Below are 14,265 nucleotides of genomic sequence, written 5' to 3' on the forward strand. Positions count from 1 at the left end.
TCTTTTTTCCTCGATGAATCAAAACATCAAATAGCTTGGCACAGAAAATGGAAACCATTCCTCCTCTGTCCGATACCAAGCATGGCCCCGATGGGATTGAAATGTGTGGAAAAAAAGACCTTTTAGTAGAGTTTCTTCGAAATTATGAGAAGAAAAAAAAATCCATTTTGGGCTTTTTGATGGATTACTTATAATAATGGGCCTGGCCAGTTTAGGCACATTTGTCCGAAGAGTTGAACATAAGCAGCTAGCCCACTTTGAAGATTCTGAAAATATGCAATCAAGCCCAGCATGCAACACTGGAGTGTCAGCTGCAAGGAGGGGGAAAAAAAGGAAAAAACAAAACATAAAAAAGCAAGGAACAGAGGGGGAATAAAATTAAAGATAGATCCTCAAAAACAACATCAATGGTGACTCAGTTTTGTAAATCCCAATGCAGTCTATTGAACTATAAACAGCACTAGTACAATGCCCGTACACGTACACGCGCTCAATATAAAAAGTAAAACCTTGTGAAGTGAGTGAAAAAAATGAGTTATTGTTTTTGTGTTATAATCGGGATTTTTAAAATTATTCTTCAAGTTATTTTTAAGTATTTCTAAATGATTTTAATATACTGATATTAAAAAATAAAAAATTCTAAAAATATATTATTTTAATATATTTATAATTAAAAAAAATATAACAAAAACATATAATAGCATTAAAAAAACTCACAGGAAAACATAATTTTTAACCGGTGAACAAAGTCAACAGATATGTGCACACCTGAATTTCTTATTTCAAGGGTATTTGAGGTGTTTTAACTGGAATTTTTAAAAAACTTAAAATTTTTATTTTAAATTAATTTTTTTTATGATATTAGATTGTTTTGATACCTTGATATCAAAAATAAATTTTAAAAAATAAAAAATTAATATTATAATATATTTTCAAGTTAAAAACATTTTAAAAAACAGCCGCTTCAATATTTCAAACACCCCCTTCCTTGTTGTAGCAATTTTTGCTCAATGAAAACATTACCTTTTGCAAACTTGTTAAAAGACATAAAAGCATAATTATTAATGTTCACTTACATGTTGATTTGATATTGAGTGGTCCATGTTTAGATTTGAACTAGGTTTATTTTGAAATTAAATTAAAAATTAACCTGATTAAACTCAAATAAAATCTAAATTGTTAAAATTAATTTTAATTTTTTTTAATATAATATAATTAATATTGTTTCATTAATAAATCAATTTAAATTAATTTATCAACTTATATAACTTGGATCTTGAACCTGGCCCTATAACCATGCATGAAAGAACATGGATCCAGAATTAGCTTCACCAACCCACAACTTGATCTTGACCCTGGCACCTGGCCCAATAACCATGCATGAAAGAACATGGGTCATATTTCTTTCTCCTGGGAATTTATTTACTCCCTATCCAGGGAAGACTTTATTAGACCGTTGTTGAGTAAATGGGAAATTAAGTTGACTGGAGTTGCTCGTCCATTTCTTGGAACCTTACATGGATACAGAATTAGCTTCACCAACCCACAACTTGATCTTGAACCTGGCACCTGGCCCTATAACCATGCATGAAAGAACATGGGTCATATTTCTGTCTCCTGGGAATTTATTTACTCCCTATCCAGGGTAGACTTTACTAGACCGTTGTTGAGTCTTCGTAAATGGGAAATTAAGTTGACTGGAGTTGCTCGTCCATTTCTTGGAACCTTCTTGTTCATAATGGAAACACAACCAAGGCCTCTGTTTCTTTCTAGGAAGCTGGATGGAAACCGGTGGCAACTTGCAACATCCCTTATATTAAGATTTGCTCATTAATTTCCCAGAATGGTGAATTTAGCAGCACCAGTTTATACAGATTTTGTAAGCGAGGAATTCCAGGGACAGGGACAAGGTATAGATTAGAAGCTGCCTTTTGCCTGTTGCAAGAAGCACGGTTCACATAGTTAACATTTTTCTGAAGGTGAGAATTGTGTTCCTTGCTTACAAGGTGTTCAATGCTTTGTGTTTGTTCTGAGAATTTCAGGGGTATCCAGTTACTTCTTGTAGGAAAAATCCCCAAACCATGTCCATCTCTGTTTGTGACACCTTTTCCAGGTAAGGAATCTTCATGATTTAAGGATTTTCTTGAACAGCTTATTGGTTGTAGGGTCCGAATTGTTAACGGAATAGGCCGCAGAGGAACTCCATTAACTGTTTTTGAAGGAAATTTTACTGGAAAAAAAAAGAAAAAAGAAGAAGACTTTTTCAATCAAGTTAACTCGGATGACTTGATTGAATGAATCCTATATGTTCCTATAACAGCATTAAAAAAATCAAATATTCGTTCACTTTTTTAAAGTAAGTTTGTCTTCCAGCAAAAACCTTTAAAAAACAGTATTCATTCCCTCTGTAAGAAGGACATATTTCTTATTTATTAATATATTCTTTACTAAATTAAGGGGATTCGTGTAATGTATCAAGATTTTAGTATATAATTTGAATGAGATAGACTGTTTCAAACTCAAATTAGCAATTGACATTACATAAAATCGCAGCCAAAAAAGAGAATATTTTTCTGATTAAAAGGAATTTATGAAAGAAATTAAATTTATTTTGTATGTAAAAAACGCATAAATCAAGCAGCATCAGAAGAATTTCTTTATGCACCTTGGCGACTTTTATAGATTCCCACTATCCTATAAATTATTTCCATCTCTTCATTTGTGAAAATTATACTCTTCCAGCTTCGTTTCTAGCGTGACCAAGAATGAGTCAATTTCCTCCGTGAGCAAAAGAATTCTTCTTGCCCAATAACGTTTAATTCTGCAAAATTTACATCCTCATTTCTAACAGCTTATGCTATCATCTTGTTCCTGTGTGGTTTTGTTCTTATTTGCAGATTTATCAGTGGGCTAGATTTGGCAGACTTGGTGGTCAACGCCGACCTGCTCCAGCTTTCATGTGATGCCATAGAGGACCTGCACGCAGAAACCAATCCACATCAAAAACTGTCCAGCACTCTGTCTGTAAGACACAAACTTGTTCAACAATCGAATTGTACCATCATAGCTTTTGCCACTTCACCTCTCTGTACAAAAGACCATATTTTACAAGGAGGAGATTTGGTTTCATCATCAACTCTCGAGGAGCAGAAGTTTCCTCTCTTTGACTTCCTACGCTCCAAAGGCAATCCGTCCTTCTCCATTCTTAGAGTTGCAATAAACCTTTTTAAGGCCTACTTTCAGGAGCTCTCTCAACTCAAAGATCAAGTACTCTTCTTCCCTGCTATCTTTTGAATTTTTTTTCCACCTGCCTTTATCTGGGTCTTTTTTTTTTTTATCATTAATGAAGAATATCTAGCCATCAGATCACTTTTTTAGTGATGTGGGATAATTTATTCTTGCTTCTTTGTAGCATAATCGCATTGTAAGTTGGTAGAAGCCAAGAATACCAGCTCCTTGCTTTTAGTAACGAGTTAATATTTAGTACGCCCATCTCACAACAACTCTCTTCTCGTGTGATCTCACCATTGTATATATTTTTTTATAATTTGCAAATAGTTTATGAATAATGAAATGATAATTTACAAATAGATCAATTATTTAAAAACATTTCATCTATTAAATATCAGTTACTTAATGGGTATAGGCAAATTAGCATTCCTAAAAAAAAAAAAAACTTAATTGAGAAACACCGAGGGTATAAATATAACACAATCCAACTTTTATATCACAGTGCACTTAAGTATCTTTAAATAATTAATCTGAAGAAATGCAGTAAATTTTTTAAGTATTTATAACTAAGACTTCGATTCAATAACGTACTGTATCATGGCAGATCCATGACTCGACGACTGAAGAATTACTAGTGAACTCTTGGTTGATTGTTACTGGACATTCTCTTGGAGGAACAATTGCTTCTCTCTTTACTCTATGGTTGTTAGACAACATCAGAAAGACAACCAGAACAAATCAACTCCCCTTCTGCATCACTTTTGGTTCACCCCTTATAGGCGACCAAGGCCTCCAACGAGCCATCTCAGAACATTCACAATGGAATTCTTGTTTTCTACACGTTGCTGCCTTCAAGGACCTATCCCCAGGAATTTTCATAACTTCACAGCCTAATCCTCAGCACATGCCTTTTGGTACATATTTCTTCTGTTCTGAGCTGGGATGCAACTGTGTTGAAGACCCTGAAGTGGTTTCATGGTTATTGAAAAGCACAATAACTCCAGTTTCCGCTGAAGAAATGGGGATTGATGATTATAGTGGAATAGTGAAGCATCTGAAGTCGAGGCTTATCATGAAGGATATTTCACAACTTGGCCAACCAGTTACGCCTTCACTTCGGCCAGAGATGATTTTACAACTGAAAGCCATTGGATTTGAAATAAGTGCTCAGGTAACTAGCACCGTTTTTCCCAATAAAATATAATTGCACAAGGTTTCTTCACAACATTGATTGATGATCTTCATAAACAACTCAATCTCACTATTTTGATGATGCTATGGTCCTTCAAAACTTCAGGCCAAGGCATAACTAGAGTGATCATTATATAAATTGGCAATTATTTTTTCCCTTTAATAACCCAGGTTCAGTTAGTTTTTTAGCTACCTTCTTCTAGTTTTTCAAATAACTAATGGCAATTCCGTTTAAATTCAGCAGCAGCAGAACAACATCATCAATGATCTTATTTCAGAATGGGAAAGACACGAAAATCGAAAGGCACAAGAAATGAAGGCTATTGACCCGAACGAAAAACTAAACATAGTTAAGATAAGAATGGCCTACTTAGAATGGTACAAGAAAGACTGCAAGGCTAAGGGGGTAGGCTACTATGATAGTTACAAGAACCTGTACTTCAAAAGAGATGGAGAGGTTACCAAGCACAAGAAAGTTCTCTTCGATTACTGGAAAAAATTGGTGGAGGACCTTGAGCGAAAACCCCAGAAAGAAGGAGCATTTATGCGGGAGACATGGCTTTTCGCTGGAACAAATTATAGAAGAATGGTTGAACCACTTGACATTGCTCAATACTATAGACAGACTGGGAAACGAGACTATCTAACTTATGGAAGATCCAGACATTATATTCTGCTGGAGCAATGGCAAAAGGAGCAAACAGAAAAACTTGCAGGCCCACCAAATGATAAGAAGAAACAAAGTGTGGCTGGTATTCTTACAGAGGATTCTTGTTTTTGGATGAAAGTGGAGGAGGCTCTCATTTCATGCAAATTGTTGAAGGATGAAACCTCCAGTACTTCAGAGAAACAGTCAGCGAGAGAGTTTCTGAATACTTTCGAGCAATATGTGATGGACCAAATTAATAACTATGCGGTGTCTCCTGAGATTTTCTTGGAAAAAAGCAGTTTTACGAAATGGTGGAAAGATTTTCAGGAAATCATTGAAACATCCCATAATTCTCCTCTCACTGACTTCATTAAGAATCGCAGATATCGCCAATATGAAAGGGGGCAGTTTTAGACTTTTAGTATTCAAGATTGAATAAATTGTTTTACGTTCTTATGCATTGTATTACTCCACAAGAATTTGTAATCGCTATTAGGCCAAATAACAAATGGTACAATCGTACTTGTTTCTTTATTTTAATCTTTTTTGTTCAAACAATTCATTAATGTTCTACTCCATGACATTACTGGTAAGAACGAGGGAAGGACAGGATTATTGAGTTGGTGCAGAGCTCCGACAACAAACACAAGACGATTTAAGTTCTAGAGACAGTGAAAAAAGGTGATTAGTTTTTACCATTCACCAAAAAAGGTAAGGGTAGCATCGAAAAAGACTGTATGTTCTTCTAACCTTTAGATTATTAGATGAAACAGGAAGCGCTCCGAAGTGTCTGCAGTCCAGAATACTAATCTATTCACACACAGAGGGAGTAGAAGTCACAGAATTAAACAATTAAAATCGTGTATTGTTGTCATCCATCGTTGATAGCGGTCCCATACGTGAATAATCGGATGAATTCAACAGAAATAGATATATGCGAGAAATCATAGCAAGAAATGGTGAATGTTTCGCAACAGAACAGAAACAAAGGAAGATGCCAGCTGACCTGTTGATTGTGAATTCCTAAACATGGAAGGAGGGAAAAAATGAAAAAAAAATTTGGACCATTTCTCGATTTGTGCGTGTCATCCTTGCGCAGGGGCCATGCTAATCTTCTCTGTATCGTTCCAATTTTATCAGATGTCTCCGAAGAGACACTAATCCGTTACTTCTCTGTGTTCATAACTAGTCGTGTTTCCCTGTAGCTAGTCGATGTGGGATTTAGTTCGATCCCAACTAATAAACGTCACTCCTTTGGCTTACACACGTCATCCTCCTCACTTGTGGTGCCGTCTCTTTCACGTGATACAAAATCAATTCGTGTGTGCTATTTTTATATTAGATGGGCTTTGTACTCGCCCAAATTTGGAATCCACGCGCTTTTTTATTTTTATTTTTTTAAAAAAAATTGTAAACAGTCATGTAACCAGAAGGTTGAATAAAATGGATGAATTGACACACGAGGCTTGTAGCTCAGTGGCTTTGGCAGGTTTTGCCCTGCCTGCATCCTGGGTTCAAGTACTCGAGTGTACCCGCACTTGAGGGTTTAGCTGCTATGGTCAATTCGTGTGACTTGTTTCGCCCCGTCCTGAGTTCGACCCTCTATGTGTACGTCTGTCATCCCCGCGGTGCCTTACATGCTCCTGGGCTTGCAGGATGTCCAGCGGACCGTGAGGAATAGTCGTGGTGCGTGTAAGCTGACCCGGACACCCCACGTAAATAAAAAAAAATGGATTAATTTTTCATGTTAAAGATGATTCAATACTCCTTAAGAGTAATAATCTGATTGACATGCAAACATAAATTTTTAAAATTTTTTTATATATATAATGTATCTCAAGCTACCTTATACATGCTTAATTATATCTTTATACCTCAAATAAAATCTATAAAATAAAACTTCCACTTTAAATCACAGTGAAAATCAAACTGAAAAATATATAGAAAGCATACATCTTGGTCTTCTTCCACCCTACCAACTTAATCATCCACTTATAGTCTGCTAACATAAATTTTGCAACTCATAAAAATTTAATATTACATAATTTACACAGTAAAAATATAGATAAAGGTTGTTTGGAGTTGTGGTGCAATCAAATTATTTTTTAGTGTATTGATGTTAAAATACTTTTAAAAAAAATATTATTTCAATGTATTTTCAAGCAAAAACACTTTAAAAAATAATTACTATTAAACTTTTAAATACTCTATTTAATTATTATTTATCTATTGATAGCAAATATCAAAAAAATCACTTATCACTCGAGCTATGCATTCAACACAAAATACCTATGTTCTTATTGCATTTTGCAATACATGATATTTTTTATAAAACATCAAATTTTTTACATCAATTTTTTTTAAAAAAACTTATAAAGTATTAATTTGATATTTTTTAAAATAAAAAAAGTACTTTAAAAGTCTTGTTTAACCGCAAAAACAATATAACTTCAGTATCCATTTTGCAACACCATAATTGGCTTCGGGGGCATAACCTCAATTAGGTGTTTTGTGTCTTGTTATGTCGAAAATGGGATAATTATACATCTGCAACTTACCTATCATCATTTTTAGAACAAGAAAAAATGATTTAACCTACGACTGAGAATTGCCCCAAGCCAAAAATAATAATTAAGTCCACAATTGCCTTAATTTGTTTTATTTTACTTACTTATTTGACAAGAAATGTAGGGACTCAGGGATATGTGCTCGGAAACCCAGTTGCAGATGATGAGATCGACACCGATTCAATAGTTCCATTTGTTCACCTAAAAAAGCTTATATCAGATGAATTCTAAGAGGTAACTTCCCCTCTCTTTGCTCTGCTCTTAACTCTCTAGCCGCAGCTAGCTAATTCTTATAAAAAAAAAAAAAAAAAAACTCTTACGCCTGTTCTAGTCCTTCAAGAAAAATTGCAAGGGTGAGTACTTGAATCCAGACCGAAGCAATGCATCATGTATGGAAGATATACTAGCCATCAAGGAGGTGGGTAATTAATTCATAAAACCAAAGCTTGACATAAATATTCTGCATCATGCATAAAGTTTGTCAGCATGGAAAATGACCTCTCTTTTGAATTTATAGTGCATTGGAAAAGTTTGGACTGCACAAATACTGGAACCTAGTTGTCAGCTTCTCAGAGACGATGACACTGATACTCTGCTATCAAGCCACCCTAATCCTGGATCACGGTGCCGGGTAAACTGAACTCTTTCTCGATGTTTTTTTTTCCCTCCTGTTTTTGCTCTCGTACGCATAAAAACCATTGCAAGCTATTCAGAGGTTGGTCATCAACCAGCTTATTGGATTTGTAGAATTATGATTATGTGTACATCTATACGTGGGCTAATGATAGAACTGTTCAAGATGTTCTTCACAAGGTACGCTAGCTCTATAAAGTATATATTAGCAGCCAGACTCCAAATAATTCTGCTCAAAAAACAAAAACAAAATTGAAAATCATAACCAGGGGACTAAAAAGGATTGGAAAAGATGCAACAAGACCTCAGCCTATTCCGAAAACGTCAAAAGTACTGTTGACGGCCATCGGAACTTGACCAAGAAAGCGTATCGCTCTCTAGTTTACACTTTACAGGTAATGAATGCTACGCCCAAACCCAAATTATTTTGAAGTTTCCCATTTTGTTGGATTCTAGACCATTGTTTCAACATGAAAATCAATGGCGATCATGACATGCTTATCCCATATGTCGGTAATCATGATTGGATAGAATCTCTGAATTTGACGATTAGTAGCTTTCGTTTGGTATTGTAATTTAAACGGGGTTTAGGTAATTTTTGAAAAATTATTTTTATTTGAAATTAATATGTTTTATGTTTTTTTATTTTAATGTGTTGATATTAAAAATAATTTTTTAAAAATAAAAAATATTATTTAAATATATTTTTAAATAAAAAATACTTTGAAAAACTAATACTACAATATTTTCAAACATTTAAGATTGAACCATGATTTTGTTTATGATCAAGTCGCTAGGTTAATATCTTTATTTTTAAAAGTTATCTAGGGTTATGACAGTGGTTGTAGTTTAAAATGTTTTTTGTTTAAAAATATATCAAAATAATTTTTTTTATTTTTTTAATATTAGTACATCAAAATAATCTGAAAATATAAAAAAATTATTTTAAAAAAAAAATTAAAATTTTTAAAAATACAATCCCAAACATAGCATTAAACCCTTTAATTCTCCTTTTCAGAGTTCTATTTTATTTCAAATTCACCAGTATCCCACAAGATCCCCCCCCCCCCACACATTTCAGATACACCATGCTGTACGCGTACAATACGCAAGATTACATAATATACGATCTGACATTTGCAACAGTAAATGTAAGAACACACACCAACTTTTTTAATTTTTTAGATTTAAATATAATATATAATTAAGCAATTCTGCTTGCTAAAATATGTGATTAATTATTAAAAAAAAAAATTAAGATTTAACTAGTGAAACTACACTGCAGATTATTGATTTTCTTATTTAAAGACAAGAGAGATCATTCTCCAACCTTGTCCAAAATACCAATCCATTAAAAAAATAATGATAATACTCCAACAGAGAAAAAAAGATAATGTAAAATTGGTTGACTAATTAATTATTAATAATAAGGTGACATTAAAGTAAGGAGGGATATTCCTCTCCCCAAACCATCCATCTTGTCTCAGACCAGTTAAACTCAAAGTATAACACACCCCCCCCTCCACTACCTTCCACCCACCAGTTCACCACATCCATGACATCTCGCCCACAAACACCACCACACCAGGACCCGATGGCCCGTCCCGCACCAACCACAACCTCTCTCACCGTCCCTATCCCATCCTCTCGCAAAAAAGGAACAGGGGTCCGACCCTGGCTCTTATTAGACTCAACAGGCCAGGCCCAGGTAGTGGAAGTTGGTAAGCACGCCATCATGCGCCGAACTGGCCTTCCTGCTCGTGACCTTCGGATCCTTGACCCGTTACTTTCTTACCCATCTACTGTTTTGGGTCGAGAGAGAGCGATTGTTATTAATTTGGAGCATATTAAGGCGATTATTACAGCACAAGAGGTTTTGTTGTTGAATTCTAGAGACCCTTCTGTTACTCCATTTGTTGAAGAGTTGCAGAGGAGGTTAATTTTTCATTATCACGCTACTAAAGCTCAGGTTTTACTGTCTGTTCTTTTTTGTTTCATTGATTGTTTTGATTTGGTGTAGAGTGAGTGACTTTTTGTGTTTGTTTAATGTGGGATTTCTTCTGTGAGTTTGTGTTGCTGCTAGTTTCATTGGATTTCAAACAAGAGCATAAAAGGAATGCCATGCTATTTTGCTTGTGTTTATTAAGTTGATGTGCAAATTTACAGGGATTTTCCCCTCTTAATTAGGAAATAATGAGGGCATTTAGAATGGTCACACATAAAGTTGGATTTGGAAATGTCAGCATAGCTGAATAAAACTGACATTGCAAGTAAGATTTGTAATTGGTAATTGAATTTGAAAGATGGGTTAATATTGAGTGGTGAGTGAGAATGAGGCAATTAACTGGAGAGTCTTATTCTGGAGTTATTTTGACTTCTGCATGAAATACATTGGAAGTGTGATGTGTCGAGTAACTGTTTGTTTTTAAATTAAATTCCTTGCAAAACAATTTGGAACAGGTCGAGTATCTACAAGTAAAAATTTAGTTGATAAATTTCTTTTTGCCAATCAAAGATCTAAAATTTAAGCATGATTCGATAGTAAATAAGATTTTTGGAGCTTCAATTCAAGAGATATATTTGATTTGTTTCTTTATTACTAGTATTAAAATCATATGTTCCTGTGGTTTCCTATTGTGTACTTTCTTTTGAATATATTTTGAACCGTCATATTCTTTCTTTTTCATAAATTTTTTCGGTTCTTGTTTAGGAGGGAAATGGTGATCATTCAAAGGCAACTCCTTGTCGTGTGGAAGAGCCTGATTTCCAGGGTTCAAGTCCTGAAAAAAGTCCAGTAGGCTTTTCACATTTTGAGGATTGTAATGAGGGAATTAAGGGTGAAGGGAAGCAGGGTTTCGAGAATCGAGATGGATCAAAGGTTCTTCCATTTGAGTTTGTTGCATTGGAAGCATGCCTTGAGGCTGCGTGCAGTTGCTTAGAAAGTGAAGTGAGCATACGCAACTACTTGTTGGATAGTTTTTCTTACAAAATGAAGCTAATAACCTTAATCTCAAGGCTGATAACTTTCTGGCAGCATTAAAATCCTCGCTCTAATTATTTCCTTCCCCCTTTCCATTTCTTATGCAGGCAAAAACACTGGAGCAAGAGGCGCATCCAGCGTTGGATAAGCTGACTTCAAAGATCAGTACTCTCAATTTAGAACGTGTCCGCCAGATTAAAAGTCGTTTGGTTGCAATAACTGGCCGAGTTCAAAAGGTTTGATGATGCTTAAGTTTTTTGTCAATACATTTATTTTATTATAGCAGGGGTAATAGGCTGATATGAATTGCTACCTGGTTTGCAAGTTTAAGAAGTTTTAAAAGTTCTGTGCTCCAAAAGATTTACATAAAGCTCTCTTATGTTACTGTAATTGACCAGGCATGTAATGTCCAGGTTAGGGATGAATTAGAAAACTTGCTGGATGATGATGAAGACATGGTGGAGTTGTATCTGACAGAAAAGCTGGTTCAGCAACAGCTTGAAGATTCTTCAACTTCCTCTTTAAATGAGGGAAATGACATGGATGATGATGAGCTTCAAGCAGACTCAGATGACAGGTGCCTAATAATTTAATCACTCATCATAAACGTTCTCAATTTTTTCCCTCTTGTTTGCTAAGCTATCTTTTTGTTGAAAATTTCTCATTATTTTGCATCAGCATCCCTGCTGAGGTGTCATTGGGAGCCCTTGCTAGCCACAAGGATGATATTAACAACATTGATAATGAACATGATCATCTGTTTACTGCACCTAATGGACTTGGCAGATACAGCCATACCCATACTAGTACAACTCGAAGTGCTATAAGCAAGCATCTCAATGTAGAGGAGCTAGAAATGCTCCTGGAGGCGTACTTTGTACAAATTGATGGCACATTGAACAAATTATCCACGGTATGCAACTTAATTTTTCCACTTGATTCTTCTACACAGTCCATTGGCACCATTTGTTCTTATATTTCTGAATTTTTTTGTGGACAAGGTCCACACTCCATATGACGTGCTCTCATATCCAGATGTTTATGAGCTCAAATGATTATGTTGAGTCCTCCTAGTTGAAATTTTAATGGTGTAACTGCAGTGTATTCTTTTGTAAACAAGCATAGAGCACCCCAAATACCTTTGATGCTTCCAGTACATGAAGCTCTTTACTCATTTGCTGTCATTGTAACTTGTTAGTGCTCACTGTGCCAATCTGTGTCTAGGTCTCCCATCCAATGAAACACAAAAGCAAATGATGCTACTAGATGTGATGCTACAAGTTTAACTATTTCCCACAGTGTTGAAACTGAACCGGTAGGGCCCACACTGTAGAGAGGACACATTAAATGTAGAACTATCTTCAGTTGTTAGATATAGCATAGTAGAAGTGAAGTGTTTACCTTACTTAGGGCACAAGAGGAAATGGAACAAAGATTGTTAAGAGATCTTGAGGCTGATGGCTTGAATGCTCTTAACTTTTTTCTATCAGCAGCTTGCCTTAGCAAGAATCCATATCTCAGAATGACCAGAGCAGAATTTGATGAGTGCAAGATATGCATACAACCACTTAAACCTTCTTGATGAAGGTTGATGCAAGATCTTAACGAACTAGATTTCCTAGATGTCCAGTAAATTGAAAGATTCTTATGAAGTCTGTCCTTATGGATCTTGAGTGTGAGTTGCCAGTTTAGGTTTGCTATACCACTCTCAATATAAATTCGTACGATGCCACTCTCAAGAGTGAATTGAACAGTGTATTTTGCTGAGGGGTATTGTGCATGACCTTCATTAAGGTATAACGGCTGGGTTGCTGGGACATGTCAAACAGCCCCAACTTTGATTTGAAAAGTCAGGTCCATTGACAGAGTAGAGTATGTGAATTCTATTTGTGTTGCCGGGCATTGATGCACGTCCTTGCCTGTGATGTTTCCATAACGAAGCAATGTTGCGCATGACTAAACCATCAAAAATGCTTTACATCCTTTCCCATTATATGTCATTAGCAAAAGTATGCTAGAAACTTGTGATATTGAGCTTTGTATCGTTTCTAAGGTTATAATTAATTTTCGCTGTGGGTGCTATTTAACCTCTTCTTTTCCATGTCATTTGATGGTCATGAAGCTGAGGGAGTATGTTGATGACACAGAGGACTACATCAACATTATGCTGGATGACAAACAGAATCATCTCCTGCAAATGGGGGTTATGTTGACAACAGCAACCTTAGTGGTGAGCTGCTTTGTTGTAGTCGTTGGTATCTTCGGCATGAATATCAAAATCGCACTTTTCAAAGAAGACGTACAAACAGGAATGCCAAAGTTTCTATGGACTCTTGCTGGTGGCACTAGTGGGGTCATATTTTTGTACGTGATTGCCATTGCCTGGTGCAAGCACAAGCGGCTGTTAGAATAAGCAAAACTACGAGTGGCTGTTGTATAATATATAGTTATTTACTCTGAATACGTTAATGTACTATTTTTACCACGCAGTTGTCAAACCACTTTGCTTGTCAAGGTTGGCCTAGCTCTTCATGGAAATTTAAAGGTTGAATGACACGACATATCACTTTACTTCTCTCGGCAATGCTCGTGCCTTTTTCCATCTCCATCTTTCCTCCAGGAAAGAAGTATGCAAGACTGTCTTCGCACAATTTCACTTTCCGGAGTTTTCCCTGCTGCTGCTCCTCCCTAAGCGGTTGAGTATTTCACTCCCTCTACCTTCGTGGTGAGGTAGGCTAATAACCCTTCAGTGTCGCCATGTCGCTGGTTTGTGGGTTTCTCTTGATTAACACTTTTTGTAGCTTGATTTTGGCTCCTCTTTGGCGCCATTTGTTGGTTTTGATGACTGCATGAGGTGTTCCAACGTTTAAAATTAAAAGGCAATTAAAAAAGAAAAGGAAAAGGAAAAATTACTCTTTTATTTTTTTATAAAAAACTACTGTCTTTAATTTTTTTTAAATTATAGTTTATAAATCAATAAAAAAAATAAAATTATTTATAAGATTGTTATTATA

At 35.4% G+C, this 14,265-nt stretch overlaps 2 protein-coding genes and 1 non-coding gene across 6 annotated transcripts; 2 read left to right on the forward strand and 1 right to left on the reverse strand.

The window, feature by feature from the left end:
- The first annotated feature begins 1,784 nt into the window (after window positions 1-1,784).
- LOC133679472 (senescence-associated carboxylesterase 101-like) lies at window positions 1,785-5,611 on the forward strand. Of its 4 annotated transcripts, none has more exons than XM_062102076.1 (5): window positions 1,785-1,910; window positions 2,043-2,113; window positions 2,898-3,267; window positions 3,836-4,402; window positions 4,664-5,611. In XM_062102076.1, exons 2-5 carry the CDS (start codon window positions 2,082-2,084, stop codon window positions 5,483-5,485), a joined length of 1,791 nt encoding a protein of 596 aa, XP_061958060.1. In that variant the 5' UTR covers window positions 1,785-1,910; window positions 2,043-2,081; the 3' UTR covers window positions 5,486-5,611. The 4 variants fall into 4 exon arrangements, with proteins under 4 accessions (XP_061958060.1, XP_061958061.1, XP_061958062.1 ...); XM_062102077.1 differs by having other exon boundaries at window positions 1,786-1,979; window positions 2,053-2,113; XM_062102078.1 differs by having other exon boundaries at window positions 1,787-2,113; window positions 4,667-5,611.
- Window positions 5,612-6,124: 513 nt separating this feature from the next.
- Window positions 6,125-6,227, reverse strand: LOC133680685 (U6 spliceosomal RNA). Its single transcript, XR_009836366.1, has one exon. It is a non-coding gene; the product is annotated as a U6 spliceosomal RNA (small nuclear RNA).
- Window positions 6,228-9,719: 3,492 nt separating this feature from the next.
- LOC133680560 (magnesium transporter MRS2-3) lies at window positions 9,720-13,835 on the forward strand. The gene is made up of 6 exons (XM_062103572.1): window positions 9,720-10,240; window positions 10,982-11,218; window positions 11,359-11,487; window positions 11,665-11,828; window positions 11,930-12,164; window positions 13,374-13,835. Exons 1-6 carry the CDS (start codon window positions 9,827-9,829, stop codon window positions 13,662-13,664), a joined length of 1,470 nt encoding a protein of 489 aa, XP_061959556.1. The 5' UTR covers window positions 9,720-9,826; the 3' UTR covers window positions 13,665-13,835.
- Window positions 13,836-14,265: the final 430 nt, after the last annotated feature.

Source organism: Populus nigra, chromosome 19, assembly GCF_951802175.1.
Source record: "Populus nigra chromosome 19, ddPopNigr1.1, whole genome shotgun sequence".
Taxonomy (NCBI): Eukaryota; Viridiplantae; Streptophyta; class Magnoliopsida; order Malpighiales; family Salicaceae; genus Populus; species Populus nigra.